Genomic DNA, 22,362 nt, shown 5'->3' on the forward strand with positions numbered 1-22,362 from the left:
GTATGTTTTATCTCCCCTTATCTCCTATATCATGTTTTATGATCTTGCAGTAACAGAGTAAAGGTGCTTACACACTTCCAATTTTTATCGTTCCAATCGAACGACGAACGATCGATTGGGCAAAAAATCGTTCGTAAAAAAGTAACCAACGACGCCGACGAACGAGGAAAGTCGCTGGAAACGAACGACCGGACCGACGGATCGGATTGGACGACGATCGTTGAACATCGTTCGTGTGTACGGTCGTTCATTGATCGTCCATGTTCAGAGCATGCGTGATGAACGAACGTCCGTTCACTTTCCTGTCGTGCACATAGTTCCTCTATCGCTCAAACGATCGTATCTATTGTGTGTACAATATCTACGAACGATCGTGTCGTTAACTCTATGTGCAGGATCGGTGCTATACGATCGGTCGTATATATCGTGCATGAACGTTCGTTGTTCGTTTTCCAACGATAATAATTGGAAGTGTGTACGTAGCTTAGAGGAACTATGTGCACGACAGGAAAGTGAACGGACGTTCGTTCATCACGCATGCTCTGAACATGGACGATCAACGAACGACCGTACACACGAACGATGTTCAACGATCGTCGTCCAATCCGATCCGTCGGTCCGGTCGTTCGTTTCCAGCGACTTTCCTCGTTCGTCGGCGTCGTTGGTTACTTTTTTACGAACGATTTTTTGCCCAATCGATCGTTCGTCGTTCGATTGGAACGATAAAAATTGGAAGTGTGTACGCACCTTAAAGCTGCGTACACACTTCCAATTTTTGTCGTTGGAAATGAACGACGAACGAACGATCGATTGGGCAAAAATCGTTCGTAAAAAAAGTAATCAACGACGCCGACGAACGAGGATAGTCGTTGGAAATGAACGACCAGACCGGCGGATCGGGTTGGACGACGATCATTGACCATCTATCGTGTGTACGGTCGTTCATTGATCGTCCATGGTCTGAGCATGCGCGGTGAACGAACATTCGCTCACTTCCTGTGGTGCACGTCACTTCCTGTATCGTTCAAACGATCGCATCTATCGTGTGTACAATATCTGCGAACGATCGTGTCGTTATCTGTATGTACAGGATCGGTGCTATACGATCGTTCGCAGATATCGTGCAGGATCGTTCGTCGTTCGTTTACCAACGATAATAATTGGAAGTGTGTACGTAGCTTAAGGAATTGGAAAACTGCACCAGTCCATCTAGGATGCATTAAGAAACATTGGCCCAATAAAAAAGTATTGCATGTAAAAGTTAGAGCCATAGAGACACCATTAAAGAAAAGGATTTTGTTAACAAGGATAGCAGGCCAGTGTTGATTTACGTAGAACAGCATTGAACGCCTTGAAGAGAATTATCAAAGGGTTACATTTTTAACAAGGCTGGTACAACACTAAGCCACTGAGTAAACTGCCATTAGGCAGACAGACAGGCATTTGCCTCCCTGTACTCTGCATTACTGTGTTCCCAGAGCCCTGCTGTGTACTTGCCCTGCTTTTTCCTAGAAGCCTGTTAAAGAGCCCCTGAGAGCATGTGCACAGCCCTGGATGTTAATAGATAATTGGGGGAGATGGCAGGATGGGAGGACAGCCGAACATGTGGTCCCAGGCTCAAACACTAGACAGCCCTCTATATACTGCACTGGCAACAGATGCTCACGTTGTTTAACCCCTTCCCACCCGGAGCGTCACGTGGCTGCGCCATGCCTCTGCAACCTCTCTGGTAGCCCGGGGGTTTAAACAACCTACTTTCAGGATGGGTCGACAAAGTGAAAGCAAACACAGCTGCTATTGCTAGCTGCATAGTGAAATATTTATAGGTTACTCAAATGTTGCATCTACTGTGGATATATATTTTGTATATGTGTGAATTTGTGTGTGTATGTGAATAAATACTTTCACAGTGCCTGCAATAGCAGAGCAACTTCTTGAAACACTGGTCTCCAAAAAAGACTTATTTAAACAAAGTGAATCAACTCAATTGCAATTAAAAAACACAGACTGGATACGTATACATTACTATGACACAACAAAGTCATCAGCTGTGCAGCCGATTCTTTTCCCAGGGACACATTGATGAGTAAGTATCTTTTTGTAAGTGTGGATTTTTATTACTCTTTAAATCCCTTTTAAGTTTCCCCATGGTGAGTTCTGCACACTGAAGTCTCAAATTTCCTGCCTCACTGCCCCTACATTGACTACCCTGCATACTTTGTGATGTGAAATCAATGAAAGATTCAAAAAGGAATATTAAAAACTTATTTATGACATGCAATAGACCTGATTTAATAAAGCTGTCCAAGGCTAGAGATGATACGTTTCATCAGTAAAGCTGGGTGATCCAGCTAACCTGGAATGGATCTGGTCCAGGATTCAAAACATTTGCTATCAGATAGCAAATGACTTTGAAGAAATCCATTACAGGTTTGGTAGTTCACCCAGCTTCACTGATGAAAGTGTATCCTATCCAGCCTTGGAAAGCTTTAATAAATCAGGCCCAATGAGCTTGACAGGTGGATGGAGCTTGAACTGGGTACATATATTAGGCTGCAGGAGGCCAGAGAAGAGCCAGAGAGTAATTTAACCTACCAACATCCACCCAAAAAAGATGACTCATAACAATATTGGGCCTGTATGGCTTGGATGGAATTTCAAGCTTAGGGTTCATTGGCATAAGTAGCTTTTCCATTATTATTTAGATATTATTTATTAGAGGAGGAATAAGGTCATTTGATTGGTGAAATGAGGAATATAAAGTAAGTACGTAAAATAAACAACCTAAAAAAAACAAATATCAAAAAGAATGATATAAACTCACTGGTCTTCTGGATCCCTAAAAAACTCCTTTCCTATGTTATTGTTCACAGGGACCACCAAGAAATATATTCTAATCAGTCAGCTCCAATAAAACCAAGGTAATTCCCTTGTGGGAATGGTCATCTTGCCTGAGGTGTATAGTACACAGAAGCATTAGCTTGAAGAGCTCTTCCAGCCTTATCAAAAGCATATTTACTAGTGAATGAATTAACCCTCTCTAGACATGCAATTAATTGACTGAATTTAACACCCCCAGTGCATAGGATTCTATGACATCTCATGGAATGTCATATTACATTGCATAATTTGCCTGTAATTTGACCTTAAGCTCTGTAATGACTTCTGGAGGAGCAGGGCAATGTGTATTTGGGTTCTCTTTTCTTTAAACTAAATTCTTTGCAGAAGCTAATTTTTTTTACATGGTTGTTGCTACTGAACCAGCTACAAATAGCGATTTTCCCTAAATTATAATTTGCATAATTAGGTCACTATGCCATGGGGTCTGCTGATAGATCTCTCTGGCGTTGGACATTTTCTGTGGGTTGAAGGCTATGGGCATTGATAATCTTCGCTTTCTGGTAAGCTTCACATGATCCTGGACCCCTTTAACTCTGCAGCAACAGACCTCTACTGACAGCTAATTCTGGCATTAGTTGTTTACTTTTAGTTTATCCATAGATGTGCTTCAAATGATTTAATACCAATATGTCCTGTCTGCGTGATGTATTCTTTTTTTTTTTTTTTAACAGAAATTGAGTTTACTTTTGAAGGTCTCAGGTTCTTATCCTTAAATCATAATTAAACGCAGGTAGTGGTTGTTGGGGAGGTTGGCAGGATGGAGGTGATCTATATACCCTTTTTTTTATTAATAATATTATTATTAATATTTTTGCTTATCTTGAAATTTTTTATCTAGCCAATATGACGAAATTTCTGAGGCTGAGCTGTCTTGGCTACTTTTGCGGGTTTCTGAAGAGATCTTCCTGCTGAGATTCTGGATACCTTCAATATTAATAGGCCACATATGTACTTGCTCTTCAGTTACTTTAGGTACTTTGTGATAGTTTCCTAATGATGATATTTATTAACTCTTAAAAGTGTAGCCAAAACTTGTTTTGTAGTTTGCACATTATGAGGTTTTAATTGTTAGAAATGACAGAATAACACAGTGCTACAAAGCTCAAAGATTCTAAGAATATTTACGTCAATATAGAAGCTTAAAGATAATTAGCCGACATGTTTCTTTGAGTTCTTTCTTCCTCGGGGTAAAGAGAATAAAAATATATAAAAATGAAAAGGGGACAAAAATGCAAGAATACCTAAAATTATAGTTAATATATTTATGGGAATACAAGCACAGTTATCCTGTTTGCATCCATATATTTATATACATGATACTTTTATTCAAAGACCAGTTTTAATGCACAACTCCAGCCAAAACCTTTTATTTAATTTTGGGTAAAGCATGGCATTTTAGCAGCATTCGTGGTATATCTGTCTATGTCACTATTGGGTAAATTACCCTTCTTCTTCCTAGGATAGTAAGTGATGGCAAAGCCTTCCAATGGGAACACAGTAAAGAAACAAATGGTGAAGAAGTGTAGTTTCTTTTAGGTAATTAATTGATGTATGTTCCTGCCTTGATGCAGCAAATTAAAGATTTTTCCTTCCTTTCTATTTTTGTGATATTTAAATAAATATTAGGAGGACCATAAAGTGAGCCAAATCATGTAATAAATACCTAACACTATAAAAAAAATAAATAAATGAGTGGAGTTGGATTTTGAATCAATATATTATGTATTAGTTAGTACAGAGTCCCTCTGCATCTAGTCCTTCAACCTCAGAAAGCTGCTCACATCCATTAAATAATGTACAGTCAGCTGTATAAGCAAGCACACCTTATGTGGCCCGTGCATTGCCAAGGGTATTACTCAGCAGCACCTACCCTGGGAATTAATAGAGTAATGAAAACTGGAGGTGAATCATCCACGCCGCAGCCGTTCTCTTGGGAGGCTAATGAGGTTCTATTTAATGTGTTATTTTCATTATTCCATTTGAAATGTTTAAATATTCATTTCTTAAAATATTAATGGCTGGGTGACTTAGAAATCACTAAAGTGAATACACGTCCAAGTATGTTTCAGTGTAAGGAAACTTTCCACAGTCCCTCTCCATTTTGTTGTAGGTGTTGTTATTGACTGTCAGCCAGGCTTAGCGCACATAGAGCTGTCACTTTCTAAGTCCATGAAGATGTTTGCAGACAATGGTGCAGACATTTTCAGCATGCCTGCTTTTCTCATTTTTTTTTCGAGATACATTTTTGAGGCAGATATTAGTTTCGTTGTTTGATTGCCCGTTGGGTGAATCAATAATTTTGGAGCTTTCAAAGACCAAGAAGTCTGGCCTGCTACTATGAGCCTTAAGATTTGAATTTTTTCTTAAGAAATTGTTTTGCCATCCTACCCCTATTACGCTTTTTCTATTCCTACTTTACACAGTTATGTGACATTACATAACATCTCCTGTGCTGATAGTATTATGAATACTATACTTAATTGTTTTATTTCTTTTACACAAGACATAGAGGCCTTGCCAGGTATAGGTTTGAAGCTCCTAAGAGAACTGTTTATATGAGGATTGCATGGCTTACATAAATAATATTTGAAGCATTACTAAACTCCATTATACTAATTTCCTCTTCAGCAATACAACATCCATGAGCTCCCTCACTGGCGCTGATATCTTCATCTGGGTCGTCTTCTAGTCGGGTCGAGTTTGACTTCTTCAGCTATCTTGATTGGCCAGCCCAGGGTAATGTGGCTCCTTTACATGGAAGTTAATTCGTCCTGGCATTAGGACATCACCTTTTTTTTTTTTTTTGAAACCTTTAAACTCTTTAAACACTTTTAAAACCTTTAAACTCTTTTCTTGTGGGAGCCTCCAGCCTCTGAGGTTCTAACATTGGTCTGCTTAAGGACCAAAAACAATTAAGTGTATCACTAAGTTGGGCAGAAGTTGAAACCATGTGAATATTGAGCCTGGATGTTGTGGGGCTTCCCAGGCTTTCAAGAGTCATTCAAGTGTTGTCAGTTATGTTTGATGCCTGTATTGTGGCAGTATTTTCTGTTTGGTCAGAACTGGTGTTCATGTCATTAGCAATCTTAAAGTGGAACTAAACTACACTCACTTCTCTCTGTTCTATCATGGGATGCTGCCATCTTCTTCCTTCCTCTCTTTCTTTGGCAAACTTAATTGACCAAGCTGAGATGACGTTTCCCATGCAAGAGTTCATTCAGTCCTGGCAAGCACAGAGGAAGCTGGGATTGCCGGATATCATGGCAAACAACTCTGAGCTGTGCACTCCCAGCTTCAAAGGAGACAGAGACTGCATAAAAAAAAAAAACTCAATACATAATAGCTGGAAAATGTTTTCTTTTTTTTAATGTTTGCCCAGTTAGCAGATTTGACAGGTTTTATTTGGGGATCAAAAGAATTCTACTATTAGCAAGAATAGATTTTGTTTAGATAAGACTTTATCTTAAAAAACTAAAGTATTCAGAAACAAAATTATTTCTACATTGCAACAAAATCAGCCCAGTTATATGAAGTACTAGATCCAACCATCATTTTATGTAAGATGCAAATAATTATAGACAACCATAAAGAAACAAATGTATCAAAAACACAAAAAAATGTAAGCCATAAAAACCAAATGATGGTTGAACATTGATTAAGAAATATATCAAGCGCTGAAATTACAAACTAGCACCTAGACTGGTTGAAAATGAAAATGAAAGTTACTTTATTTTAGTTTTTATTTAAAAAATATATGGATGGATATATAAATGATCCGTGGTAATTTTTTTCTTTGTCAGTTGACAAATATAATGGTATAATATTATGTTATAGTTAACATGATGTTAAAAAAATAAAAAATAGTGATGAAGTAATTTACTGGCACAGATGCCATTTATGCTAAACCAAACATCAGATTTCCCTCTATTTGAAAGGGAAAACCAAATAGTGGGTCTGTGTCCCAACACAGTATGGAGACAGAGTCATCTGTTTAGACATATGGATTGTTTGGCTACCGGACTCTGTTCACTGCATTAATACCCAATGTCCAGGAGTGGACACAACTGTTCACTAAACAGATGAGTTTGGAAGCTGGTTAATGAAGATGCCAAAGTTGTTTTTTTTCCTAAGAGAGGGAATAATAGAATGAGAAAAAAATATCTCTTCTGAAGTGTGTATAATTTTAGGGAATAAATATACATGTTAAACGTTAGTAAAAATTAGCTTATTATTGAAATGTTTACCAACACTCTATTGCAACTGTACAACCCCCTCATTATTATAAAAACATAAAGAAATAAATTCTTGGAAAAAAAAGAATGGTAAAACTCACCTGTCCCAGCACTCATTCCTTAAATATAGAGGAAAGCCACCAGCAGTTGATTTAGTATCTGGCACACTTCTATGTGTTACCCGGTGAATTTATTGACCAGAGATTTGTAGAGAAGCCCAGGCCATTTACATCCATCCTGGCTTGATAAAGTAATTGATTCCAGAACCCTTTGATGATTCTATAATCTATACAATACAAAAATATTACTAAGATCACAAGAATCTATGATGTTCAGTATGTGGAATGAATCTGGTTTGATGTGTGAAAAACAGATTTGTGCACAATAGGAAGAGAGAAGTCACAATGCTGATGTATGTAGAATTCCTCCCAAAGTTACTAGGAGGGAAAGTTAAAGCAATGGCTGTCAACTTGCAAGGGATAGAGTCAGGGTACAAAAGATGGACAGAAATGAGAGATATGTTACAGGAGTGATTGCAAACTGAGGGTATTCTGCAGTAGAGATTACATTTATTAGAACTCCTTTACAAGTTAACATTTCCATGCCTAACGGCTGACATCCAGGAGCCACATAACCAGTACCAAAGGGGCTACAGATTGGGCACAAGGGAATTTAGGTATCTGCTTTCTGACTATAAAAATCCCAGCTGAACCAGATATCCTACAGACCCTCCTAAATGGGGTTCTAACCTCTACTGACCGGGTCCAAAAATAGATTTCTTGGAGCTCCAATTTATATAATCGGACATACAAATCCATTCTTTCTCTCCTAAAATAAACCTGTGCATAGTATGACTGTCTACCACAAACCAGAGTGTTACCCCTACAGGGCATACGTCATAAGTCATGTACATCTAAAAGGCAACTAATGATGGCCAGCTGCAATACCCAAGGATGTGAAGTTAATAAACCCATACACTAAAAGTATTAGAATCACCCAGTATTATTTCATTAAATAATACTGGGTGATCTGTCCATGAAGGTTCTTGTTTTGGCACTGGGATCTCACCCTATCACATGCATGTAGACAGGAAGGGGCTACAGGAAGTTGGATCAGATCAGCAGCACCAACAATGAAAAAGAAGAAAATGTATTCATAAAAAAACACCTTTGTCAATTATTTATAATTAAGTCGTCTACTTAGGGTTCAAATTACCTTTAAAACCAACCATCAGGGATAATCTTTAACATTAGACTTATGACGGTCAGTGTGCAAATCCTAAGTGATGTCTTGGCTTTCTTGCTCATAAGTAGCTTTACTTTATTCATGCATCAGTTCATCCAATAATATCTTGTATTTTAACAGCATAATTTAAAAAAATATATTATTGGAAACATTTTTCACTTCTAAATGTGAGAATATGTTTCACAGCGCTATTAAAATACACTTTAAAGACTTTGTGTCTGGAACACCGTGAATTCTGTCATAGCAAGCTCATTGCTGCACAGGTAACTATATTTACTGGGCTATAGCACTAAGCGAGAGTAAAAATAGGCCCTGTAACTCCTGGCTGCCGCAGAGCAGCGATGGGAAAATGAAGCTCTTAGCCACGAGAAGTAACACTTAGAATTAATATTTAATTCTGCCGACAAATTGTACGCTGCCGCTGAAAGCTTCTTAAGAGTTGTTTGTGCCACAATTGACCTACAACTTTAATAGCTCACTTGGAGAAAGCAAGTGCCAGTTCAGCATAGAGCAGCCACTGCTTGGTAGTCTAGGGAGATTAAGATCAGCAAAGCAAATGGTAGTGCTGGGTTCCTGGGATGGAGCCTTCTGGAAGTCTGGGAGTCGGTGCAAATTTGCAGCCAGAACTCATGTGAAAACAGCGGGGGAAAGACAGCACTCCCGCTCTGGATGAGTCTGGGTATCAGCCAATATCACAGCTTTTCTCAACTGTATCTGAAAGCAGACCTCCATTTGGCATTAATCACAAATGCACAGCCAGTAAGCATTTTTATGTAAATTAGCTGTTATCCTAATGTACATATATACACATATAAACATACAGCATATATATACTATATATATATATATATATATATATTTATATATATATAGATATATATATATATATATAGTTACATCAAAAATGCCAAAACCATGCCTAAAAAAAGGATTTTTTGGGATCAAATTAAAAAGATACAAAACAGCTTTATTTAGATAAAACCCTACATAGCACTCTATAACAAGTAGGTTTGGTACAATAAACATGACACTTGTGTGTTGCTCCTATAATGAGAGGAGTTTCATGGCAACATACATTGCTCAGGCACAGACCACTGTTGTCACTATCAGGAAATGAATACAGAGTAACCAAGAATACTTTGCAAATGAGATCAAATGAGACTATAGATAAAAAAAAAAAAAAGAGTTAAATGAAAGTTTAAAACTAGCATTTTATTTTAAAACACAATGGTAGTTGAAATGTAAGCATATCCCCCAATATCCCAACCTCTAATTGTAACCTTAAAGCAAAACTAAACCAAAAATTAAAAAAGAACACCTTTAATCCCACAGATCTGTCAATCCTTTAGGAGGTTTCTTTGGTCAGGTTTCCTGTTGTCCCACTATCCTCCGTCACAATGCGCTACCATTTTCTTTAGTCTTCTTTGTACATCACCCGATCTCGCACTGCGCAGGTGCGAGATCGGCTGACGTAGATGGGTAAAAAAGAGTTCCGATCTCACTGCACATGTTTGGTAGTTTTTGCTTTCTCCCATTAAAGAAAGGCACGATTGGGCATGCGCAGAAAAAGCAGCCAGAGTCTCCTGGGATGCATGACGTAGGTATCCCGGGGGACTCCACACACCCATTTCAGAGCAGAAAGGGGAGGTGCTGCATCCTTTTTTTTTTTTTAAAAAAGTTTAAAAAAAAATTCAGTTTATGTCCACTTTAAATTTCAAGTAAAATAAATGAATATATATATATATATATATATATATATATATATATATATATATATATATATATATATATATATACATATATATACATTATTCATGTTTTACTATTTTAGAACATTTTGTCAAAGTGGGTTCAGTTGTGTTTTTATGGCACTGATCTACTTAAATATATTTTCCCTAAATTTCTGCAATCCGTTACTTGCATTTTTATTTTGAATTAGATTAAATTTTTTTCCCATTTTCACTTTCAAGCAAAAGAGTTTATTTTTGTTGATCTATGTTGGAAAAACAAAACTAAGTTCAATGTTCCATGACAATTAGTGAATTATGTTTATATTACTGATATCCTTCCATTGTAATTGGATATACCTGTCTGACAGTTGCCATTTAATTATAAAGATTTTCTGGAGCCATTGTCTGCAAGTTTCTCATTCTTCAAAGTAATCCAAGAACAAATGTTTTGTATTTCTATTGTAGGTATAATTTTGCTAATTTTACAAGCACTTTATGGGAAATGTTGAACTATTTACATTTATCTAAAGTGCTCTACAGGAGTTCACTGTCTAATATTTTGATCACACATGGCACTGCATAGCCAGGATTGGTGGAAGCCACTGAAGCAGGGTAGATATGGGCAGATATTTTACTTATGGCTGACTTTTAATCTAATAAAAAAAATAGATTTGGAGGTAAATTTAAATAATTTGTTGAAAGGTGATCAGATGTTTTGGTAAATCTCAGTTGGAATATGTTGTATCATCTGTACAAAGCTCTGTGTTTTGGGACATCTGACCAATGGATCTCCAGTCGAAAAATCATTTGGATCGGTAGGAGTACAAAATTAGCTGCAGATTTGTCCTAGCATATGAAGCATAGGGGTAGTCATAGAAAGAAGAAGATAGATACAGAAGACTTAATTTACTTATCCTTCCAGCAGCCCATTTACTAAATAGCCCTTGCGTCATATATGTCCTGCTGTCTTAAGATTTCCCCTACATCTGGGTGTATGTCAGAAACTGGTTGTTTCGGCTGTCTTGCATAAGTTCAGATTGTGATCTGCTGGACGAACAAAAGCAAGTGACATGGGCAGCAAACAGTTGACCCCAAGGACAGCAAGCAGCAGAAGTGATACAGTGGCTTTTCAAGAAATGATCCACTGGCAATCTTCTTTTAACAGGCATCTTCTATATATAATTGCTAATGTGTTGATGAGTTTTCTTTAAAGCAGAATCTACCTCGGCTGCTGGCAACCAGGGCTTTTGCCATAATGTGTAACAGCACTTACCAGCCAAAGAGACCCCTACAATGCTGCAATGTTTCTTTGTTCCTCATCGAACCTCTGCTGACATCTTTATCTAGGTTTGGCACTTTCAGCCACCTTTATTAACCTGTCTGGTATGATATCACTCATTCATGGGCACAGGTGTCAATTCGTTCCAGAACCCCACAAATACCATGATTGTTCTGTCTACATTTAAATAAGATATTGTTTAGCCAGCAGAAGGAGTCAGGGCAAATAATGCCCAATATACCTGGAGGTGTCAGATAGTGGTGGTTTCCGGAATTCTTGATAAGAGTGAGGATTCTATTCTTCATCAACTGGAAAGGTAAGTATAAAGTATCTTTTACATTGTGGCTTTTTATTACAATAGGATTTATTCAAAATAGATAAATACAATAATATTATTTTATACCATATAAATGACATTTTGTTTTCTAAAGCACTTTTTATATTAAATAGGGCACCATGGTGGCTCAGAGGTTAGCACTCTGGCCTTTGCAGAACTAGGTTCCAGGTTCAAATCTCAGCCAGGAAACTCTCTGCGTTGAGTTTGCAGGTTCTCCTCATGATTGCGTGGGTTTCCTCTAGGTTCTCTAGTTTCCTCCGACATCCCCAAAAACATGCAGTTAGGGTAATTGCCCCCTCCTAAAATTGGCCATAGACTGTGTTAATGACAAATGACTATGGTAGGGACGTTAATATGAACTGCATAATATTTATTATTATTAATAATAAATATTTTGCATTATTGCATCTCAGTGCTACTGATTTCCAGCAGCTTTTTTGCAATCTGCATACATGTAATCCATCAATAACTTCATGGCATGTCATGATACTGTGATGCTGATGTTGACAACAGTGAACTATAGCTGTGTAATTTGTATTGGAGTGGCCACTTGTAGTCCTTTGGAAGCCTGTCTGACCGAGTGGCATCTCAGGAGCAAAATTAGGAACAGAGCATTGTCACCTTGTAACAATAAGTCTTTTAATGCAAGATCACCAGGTAATATTTCATTTAAAATTTCAGCTTTAAAAAGATTAAAAACACCAATAATATATTAAAATGTGTGAGTTAAATGGTTTACTTTCATTGCTTGGTTGAACCAATGGTTGTACAGGAAAAATGGGGCACATGGTTTTTGAGCATGCAGATGTCTACAAACAGTCATTCAGCATGGGACATCTTGCATAATTCACTGTGTAGAATTTAAATAATTCAGCCCGGCAGAAGCTGATAGCCAGGAACATCCAATGACGTCCTGACCAGCAGAAGGCGCAGTCATCTCTGCTGCTGTCTCTCCGTCACTTTCCCACCTGCATGAACTCTCTTTCCCATCCAGTTCCCCATCTGGCCCCTGGATTGCCAGCTTGTGTTTGATGACAAGCTATAATTTTGCACTCAATATGGGATTAGTCTAAGCTGATTTTAAACTTTAGTATCTTTTAACCTGCCACTTTATTGTAGACATCAGCTGGATGCTCAGTTTGAGATTTGGGTACTAGCAATTATTTGTGCTGGAAGCAAACTTGCTTCCAAAATCGTTAAACTGAAACAACTAATTTATTTGGGAAACTTTTATCTGGCATATTGTCATTTCAGATGAATTAAATCTTTTTTTGCGTGTATATGCAGATATAAAAGCCAAGGCAAATATAAAGCCACCTCCTCTATCAGCAAAAATTGATTTTTTAAAAGTCCCAATAGGGTCCAGAGGTGTCACATATTTCCAGAGACATCACAACGGAAAATATATATGAATTTTTTTTTTATTACCTATGGTCTATTTGTCTATCTGTTTTTAATCTACTGTATCCATCCCTGATTGATCAGACTACCTGTATTTTTTGTTACATTTTAATAGTATATTTACCAGACTAAAATGGGCTAAGGGAAATTTAGAAAGGAACATTGTTAGAATGTACAGACACTTAAAGCACTAACCCTAAGTCCACCATCTGACCCGTTTCTACCCAATTTGTTGTTCTGCAATGCCATTCTGGTAAAGTGAAACTATGAAAATAAATTCAACCAGACAGTGCTTTGATGCAGATAGGTGATGTACAGATACCTGCCTATTCTAAGTTCTTTAACACTCACATGTCCTTGTCGCGTTATGGGCTTCACCATCTTCTTCTGCTTATCCTCCAGGTGTTGGCTCTTAGGCCATCTTGATTGGCCAGACTGGGATGCTGATGTGGAGTTTGTTCAGTCTGGGTAGCCCCAGGGTCAATTGACATTGACGGTCAATGGAATGACAGGAAGATGTAAAGAAGCCACCAAGAGAATAGGCCAAATGACCATCTCCTAGAAGACACTCCTCGTAATAAGTGGGCACCACTGGGTTGATCAATGCATCTTTAATGGCAACATTTCTTCACAGTAGTTTTCTGTCCCTGCCATTGTTCTTGTCTTTACAACAGAGGTAGTACTCCCTCAATGCTGGGCTTTCCATTTACTTGTTTGTTGTTGGCAATGGAGGACTCATTAATTAGAAGCAAGTAAAACTAATGGTGAATTGGCCTCAGAATATGTGAGGACCTTTGAACACATCAGTAGAATTCCTAGAGATATTATATTCTAGCACAGTGTTTTTTTTTATCATGGGAGAACCCTTGAAATAACTTTTCCGGTCTCTGTGAACCCCTGCTTTAATTACTATATCCACTGTAATTACTAAAGTATATTAGCTTGGTAGTCATTGGGAAGAATACTTCTTACATTGCTGGCTTTTGGGAAGAATGTCACCCTTACAGATGGCCAAAAAGTCCTGACATGAGAGACAGAAATTTCTCATTTCTTAAGGAACCCCTAGTAACTTTGGAGGAACCCTAGTTAAGAAACCCTGCTTAATGAACCATGCAAAGCTGAAATATAGGTTTTTGGAGTAGTGGGTCGTTAAAAAACCTTAAGCCTTAAATGCACTTTGAAAAGCTGCCACTAACTTGCATTTGATTCATTGTTAATAATATTGACAACTATTTCTGCTTTTCTAGGGATTCAGTCACATGAACTAGACAGTTATCAAAGATCACATGATGTTGTGTAGGACTTCATTTTTATGGCTAAAACTGAAAGGAATCTGGTTTTGTGCCATTTTTGAATGTAGGTGAATGTAACAGGATATTCCCTAAACATTAAGTGTTCCACTTCTAACTTTCAAAACTACTTTTTTTCTACTACTATTTTTTTTTTATTCATGAATATTTGGACCAAAGTAGTAAGGTTGGCTATACACATATAGAACAATTAGACTTTCTTCAACCAACAGGGACTCTGAATGCTAAAATCTATTGATCAGTCTTCCCAATACTGCCCTATAAGTTACAACATGATGCTTTTTTTAATTGTGTTAATTTCTCAATTGTGTCAGCAAAGAATAAAGAGAAGTGTTTTTCCACCCACCTGTTCGGTCGTGTTGTAGCAGCAATGCCCTGATATTATCTGTCATTTACCATACATGCTACGATTATCACATGGTCCTAAAAATCTTGAGATGATATCAGTACAATGTAACATGTAATTGTGAACAATGAAAGTCAGTTTATTCATATATCAGAAAGATTTGCTGTCCCTAGCAACAAATTTCAGTTATTTTATACAAATCACAAAAAAGAAAAAAAAAAGCTCTCTGGTTGCTGTAGGCTACAAGTTCTGATAATCCTCTAATGTTTAATACATGACATCCTTTGTGTATTCCAGGTTAAAGGAATTATTATAAACTTGTAATTTATTGCTGCTGTCATATAAGAATAGGAAGCTCTTATTGTAAAAGCCAGGTAGTCACAAGCTGTGATTCCCTACCACCCCAGCACAGGATGATGTGACAGAATCACTGTGGCGGTGTCACTCTCCTCAACCACTGCTAATTTGCAATGTTTCTGCCATTGTTATACAATGCTGTGTACCAGTTGCAGAGCTATTGTGTGCTTCCGAGCTTGATCCTCGTTTGAAGTACTACACAGGTCACTGCCACTCATTTAAGAGCCCTAAGCGCTGGCAGGTGCAAGTTTGGTTGTTTTCCATTAAATCATGGCATACATATAGTGTCTTGAAACACTGCAACACCTCTCTGGCAGGTTTAAACTCATTAGCTAAGGTATGCACTCCCACTCAACACATCTGACTTTGATTAACTAGATAACATTAAGGTGGAAAATCTCAACAGAAAAAGACATTTTAAAGTAAAATAAAAGGAAAAAATTGTTAAAAAGGTGCTTAGTGGAAGTCAGGGTCACCCTACTGCCTTTTGTTACCCCAAAAACCAAAGGGAACAGTATTCTTCCCGGAATATTTTCAAGCTAGTCGGGATGAAGCTGTTGGCAGGTGGTGGCACCTGTGTTGTGAGCCAACTTTTCAGTAACCACCCAAAAACTGCTGGGTGGTGTGCCTGGATAGAGTGAACTAGGACTAACACTGGGGGACATTTATAGGTGCAGGGGGAATATTATTTGAGATCAACAGGTGACCAGAACTGAGACGATCCAATTCGTCGATTTCTGCTCTTTACGATCACTGTTAAAAAAAAAAAAAGCAAGATTTTCTGATTTCATTTTGTAATAATTCCCTTTTTGCTCCAATGTTTTGACCAAAAACATATATGCAGATAAATATTCTTGACATTCCAGACCTGCACACTTTATTACTTAGATGAAGCTGTTTGAGCTGTTAGCATAGGATTCCAGAAACTGGCATTTTAAACAGGCCGTATATTACCCTCTTGACGTGTTTTCTACAGACTGTGTCTTGAGTCCATTGGTACTGGTAAAGCCAGCAGGTTCATATTTGGTATGGATTAGCTATTAAATTATTGGAAGTCAGAGAACACAAAAAATACAGGGATAGCAGATTCTGGTGGATTTGGTGGCACTAAAGCAAGATAGTGGGCATACATAGAGGAATGCCAAAGGATAGTCTAGTCTATTTCTTGCCCAGGATATCTCTACATTCTTTTCACCTAGCAAGAGTCATTGGAACTAGTGTCCCAGAGGGGTTCAAATGCAATCACACTTAGCAAAGTTTATCAGGCCACATTCCTGAGAGAAGCTTAAGGCAAGAGTATGTGTATTGTCTTTCAAAAATGGTGCATTTATCCTGGTGCTGGGATGAGCCTGCTCAGACTTAGTCTACAGATTTAGGCTTTATGTACAGGTGTTCTATAACCACATGTAGTCCAAATCAAGCTTTCTAGGATGGCAAAGTCACTTCTTTGTAGATATCCAATGTTTATTGTCTCCCTAAGCCAGTGTTTCTCAACCAGGGTTCCTCCAGAGGTTGCTAGGGGTTCCTAGAGCAATTTGTGACTTTCAGGACAGTTTAAGTGACACCAACGATCTTTGGCTGTAATGAGTACATTCTTCCCACTGACTACCACACTAATGTACTGTGAGCTTTGAATTTTGTAATCAAAGTTATTTCATAGGATCTCCCATGTTAAAAAGGTCAAGAAAATCTGCCCTAGGGTATGAAGTATCCTAATGGCAGACTGCATATTATTATGAGGTCTACATACATTTTAAGCATTATTGGTACATAGGATGTTTGTAAAGTATGATTAGTAGACGCTCACATCCTATTGTATGCATATGAGTCTAACTGTCAAAAAACACATGAGGGAGTTTGTTTTCTGCCTGTCAGTAACCACTCCTCCCCAGCATGGTACTACTGATAGGTCTTAATCTACCAACTGTGCTGATTGTCTTTCATTAGCACAGATGGATTTTAGTTTAGTGCCTTAACCAGAATGCTACATGGTAATAAACAACTTATCCAGCAATGAAATGTTGTAAGATAATATTAAAAAAAGAAAAAGATATTCCGTTGTCATAAAGACTAACTCCAGACATTTTGTTTGGACTGAATATAGCAAGAAAGCGTTACGATTTATTTATTTCTATCTGAAAACCCCATGCAAATGTTTTCTTTTTCCTGTCCATGTGACAACCATACAAGAAATGGGAGTAGCAGTTGTCTTCAAAGGAAAGGACAACCATGTCAATTTAAATTGTTCCAATCCCTCCTCATTCTACTGAAAATGTGGTATTGTTTTTGGCATTTGATAGCTTTCCCATCGCTTCCTGTCCTCCCAAGATGTCAAAGGAAATTTTAGAGATAGAGACACAGGCAAAAAAATGTGACAGAGGTTCTAACTCTTCCCTGGTCTATCCAAAAACGAATGCTAAACACTGGGCTAAACAAATATTGTCTTGATACAAAAGGCAACTGTATTGTTATTGTCTTGTGAAATAATTGGTGTTTTTTTTAGGATCTGTATCTTTGCCTCTGTAACAGAGCTTTCTGTAAAAAAAAAAAAAAAAAAAGAGATCGCTACTTCCTCACCTTGCACAGGGTGACTGGTCTTGATGCAGGCAGGGGTGGACATAGGAAGTCGTGCTGCTGCACGAAGACTTTGGTTCCTTCTCAGCCAACAGGGGCCACCATTTCAGTTCTGCACAGGCCTCAATGTTGGCTTCATCCGCCACTGGGTATATGGTCCATCTTAATTGTTTTTTACTGGCAGCCTATAGTAGGATCAGCTCCTGAGTCCTCCCCACAGCTCCCGTCTCTGCACAGACTATGTACAACAAGAATTTGCTTGCCAGTTTTTGTTTAATCTTCAGCCCCAAAAATATATTCTTGAATACCTACAAAAAATATAAATTCACTTTGTGAGCATGAGGTGCCTTCACTTACCCAGTGTTATCCTTCTAAAAGATTTGGTATTATCACTGTGCTGCTCATACCTTGTGCCGAGATCAAAACTGTGGAAGGAACCAATCGGGCCCACTCGCTACAGGCTGCCTATAGAAAGCAAAAGGAGAGGCGGCGTATACAAGACCAGTCACCCTGCACAAGAAGAAAGAATAGCATTACCTGGTCCCAGTATAGGAAGCTCCTAAAAGTTCTGGAAGTTTGTCACACAGATCTGAAATAAACACACAAAGCTCTTTGTCCACAAAAAACTGGGGCTCTCAGCACTGTGCAGAAAAAAGAAGCTTTTAGTAATAAAAAATATGGGTTTGTTTAATTTTAATGTCCCTTTTAGCATAGGCATTTGAACAGATGCCAACATGCTGTCATGTGACTGGCACCTTTTGGGACTGATTCCTGGACGATGCTGGAAAGAAATATTTTACATCTGTATCTCTTCTTTTTGTACACAGTGGTTAAGGAGCTCCTGTTTTTTGCAAAGCGTTTATGGATTATGGAAAAAGGATTATGGGTAAAGCATTTCTATGGCAAAACTACCAATCCTCTGAACCATTGGAAATGTTAAAAATTGAACAGCTTGTTATCTAATGATAACTACAGTAGCAAAAGGTTTTACCATCCCCAAATTAAACGGATGTTCTTAAAAGCAATTTTTATGTGCAATTAATAAAATCTATAAATTATTAATTCTGCAGAAACAAATGAATAATTGATTGTACACTGGAAGTACACATCAGGGACCAGAAAGTAATTTTAACTGTAAGTGCTTGTCCGCCCTTCTAGTGCCGGCACACTGGGTGAGCAGCATGTTCCAGCCCTTTATGTCTGCAGAGTGCTTGATAATTTGCACACTGTGCATTGCTTTGAAACCAGTATGATCACAAGGATAATATTAAAGGTTACTAGGTAGTGTTTTCTTCCTCTCTGGTATAGGGAATGTATAAATGGATCAGTCTTCCTATAAACAAGAAGGGGAAAAATACTATTTATTTAGAAGTTCGTGGACTGGAAAATACATAGGCTTCAATTATGCTGGGCATACAAAAAACAAATCCTAATCATAAATTGAATACTTGGGTCAGTGTATTCTGATCAAATTTACCAATACAATATAAACAATTTATCTTTTATTGTTATCGGATTATCATAAAAACCTGATTGAAACATATTGATCACATTGAAAAATGCTGTTTGTTTTCCTGAATGATCTGATTGTCGACTGGAAGTTAATTTACCTTTGACAAAAAGCTATACAGTCAACAAAGAGATAATTCAGATTTTAAAGATTCCACAATCCTATATCATTATATATTCTCATTTATACTACAACACATGTTACGGCATGCATCACTTCTGTAGATATGTGTTTCAGTGAGTTGATATTTGAAGTTAATTTCATCCTTCCCCTTCTTATCAACAGTGTAATGCAGCCCAGCTGTGTTGTTTCTTTATGCTTTATGATGCCTTGCATTAAATTGCACTGAAGAAAAAATGAAGCACTGTGGTGTGCCTACAAATGTGCTTTCTAAAGTATAGCAAATGAGCGCAAAGAAAGCTGTACACTGCTTAGGGCAAAGAGACAAACAAAAACCTCCAAATTCCTTATTTCATCATCTCTTTACAGCAATCTACTCCACGACCAAACTCCCATACATTAAAATGTGGAAGTCAGGGCAAGTTCCAGTCTGGGACAAAAATTGGACAACAGCTGCTAAGTTTTCAGACAACTTATGACAAAGGAGAATTCCTGCAAAATACTTTTTAACTGGTACATCATCCTATCGCAAATTGTAAACCTTGCACTCTGAACTTTCCCAAACTGCTTTTGAGAGTGCACTGGTAAGACTGCCTAAAGGTTTAAAAAAAACTCTAGATTTGGGTCTGTAGTCTAATCAGATCTATTTAAAATACTTGACTCTCCAAAAGCTCATGGAAAGCACTGCTAAATAGACCTGCCTCTTACCAAACATGAAGGTCTTGTTGTACATAGTCTATGGCAGCCCTCATTATGTTTTGTAGGTGTACAGCAAAGGGTAGCAGATACTATTGGATAAAAAGATGGCATATTTATAATGACTTTATATGTGTAGGGTTCCTATATGGACCACCATCCACTGCTAAGTGTATACCCTCTCTCACTATACCTGTAACATTTTATAGGCCAGTATTTTCCAATTAAGGCCCATTCCTATTTGGCCAAACCTCCTCTAACTGTTCCCCTTTTCTTTTCACTACCCATCACTATACAACTACTCCCTTACCCATCCATCCCCTCATTTTGCTACCAATCCAGACCCTTTGTGTCTTTTTTATATCTCAATCTTCTTCATCCTCCTATATATATTTCCTCAGAACCCCATGCTTTAATATTTGTTGCCTTCACCCATTCTGTAGCTATTTCAGTGCAATGAGACAAAAAGATCATCTTAACTCTAAACCACACTACCGCTGATGGCTTGCAAACAGCTTTCTTCCCCTTCTACATATTTATTAATCCCTTATCCCATTCCCTAATTTGCACTGATTTTTTCCCCCTGTAATGTGTAACTCTGCTATCAACCACACTATATTGCCAGTACGACTCTTGTTACCAGGTAATGTCTCACATCCATCCACTTTTTCCCTTTCTTCATAAAAAAAGAGAGAAACCTATCTAGTTTCCCTCCCTAGCTCTTCCTGACCCTATGAGGTTTATTGATTTCCGTGTTGGTTTGATTTACCCAAACTATTTCTCCTGGCAACCATTGCCGCAGAGACAGAAAATGATGAGAAATCTAAGGCTTTACAAAAACAAAAAGCATTAAAAAGATTTCTGTCAATGTGGATACCTATTCCGGTGACAACTGTCCAACCTGGTATTTTCTGTAACTTTGATCAGATATCAACAAGCTTCTAATCATATCTTTGTGAAAGAAGATGAGGAGAAATCTTTACTATGGAATTTCAGGTAATAATAAAACCTGACAGTTTGTAACACTTCTATCTTATCGATCCTGAAAAAGTACATTTGGAGTTCTACTTTAAGTCAGACCATGTACAGTGGAGGACAGTGGATTGTGGACCTATTGGTATGCCTGTGTTCTCTACTACAAGCCTCTCTGTATAATCACTGCACATTGGGAAGCTTTATAGTGTGGATTTATTTCTGCCTATTTGGCAGCTCATTGATAAGACACAGATTTTTCCTGCAAACACTAATTACATCCTCCTCAATGTTTATTTTGTTTTGCTTGTTTTACAGAATAAAGCAATTACAGTGCGTGTAAGAAACTTGTCAGATACGGTCGTTGGCCTTGAATCATTTATCGGCTCAGAGAGGGAATCCAATCCATTATACAAAGACTATCATGGTGAGTTAATTTGTCTGCACATCCAGGAGATAGCTGTGGTGCTTACAGTGTACATGGAGTGCTGGTCACCTTGCCTCCTTTATGTCCTTGAACTGTACTAGAAGCTTGTGTTCATGGGAAATACTACTTTTCCTTGGCCGGCTCTCAGTGGGGGCTTTGTATAGCATCCTCCAGGTGATACCTTTTTCTGGAAACTACAGGTGTGGGTACTAATACGGTCACGTATTAACACAGTCATATCAAAAGCACACTGCATTTGTCCATTAAAGCAGAAAGTTCCACTTCTAAGAATCCACAGTCAGGCAGGCCATTATTGCATAAAGGGAAAATGCAATATCTCTTCTGCAATGCCTGATTTTCACTATTGCTGGCGTCCCCTTACTGCTTATACTCATGTTTTAATAAATCCTCTACCTTTCTTTTTCGGCAGACCGGAACCATATGTACATTGCCCAGTCTTTAGGAGTGCATGAGATTCTTTCCCCCCTTCACAAAAAGCAGCAATCATTTTCTAAGTGGCCAAACACCAACACCAGTGTGGTCATATACTTTCGGGAAAAGAGTCCTTAGTACTATACAAGCTCCAGCTCTGTTGAGCTTACACTTTTTTTCTTCTTACATATGGGAAAATTAAGCCAATGTGAAGGTTAAAAAAGAAGACTTTTAGGCAGAAGTGTAGAAGCAGCAAGATAGTGAACCCTTTTTTCTTGTCCTGCATAGGTTCATTTTAAGAAAATGGAATGATAAAAAATATGATATGGTAACGCATTGATTATGCTGCTTAATTACAGTAATGATTTCCTTTTTGTTGTTTGAGTTGTCCTAGATTTTTTTTTTTACCCCTATACATTATTTAATTATATTTGTTAAATGGTTTTATTTTAAAGAATTACTGTTTTTTATCATTAAAAAAACAGAAACATAT

At 37.7% G+C, this 22,362-nt stretch overlaps 1 protein-coding gene across 1 annotated transcript in view; it reads left to right on the forward strand.

The window, feature by feature from the left end:
- ELP4 (elongator acetyltransferase complex subunit 4) overlaps positions 1 to 22,362 on the forward strand; it is a gene marked incomplete in the record, with an annotated part of 147,620 nt that overhangs the window by 76,388 nt on the left and 48,870 nt on the right. Inside the window, 1 exon segment of the mRNA XM_072421861.1 lies at positions 21,329 to 21,437. Within this exon segment, the coding sequence (XP_072277962.1) occupies positions 21,329 to 21,437 (109 nt within the window).

Source organism: Pyxicephalus adspersus, chromosome 9, assembly GCF_032062135.1.
Source record: "Pyxicephalus adspersus chromosome 9, UCB_Pads_2.0, whole genome shotgun sequence".
In the NCBI taxonomy this organism is placed as follows: Eukaryota; Metazoa; Chordata; class Amphibia; order Anura; family Pyxicephalidae; genus Pyxicephalus; species Pyxicephalus adspersus.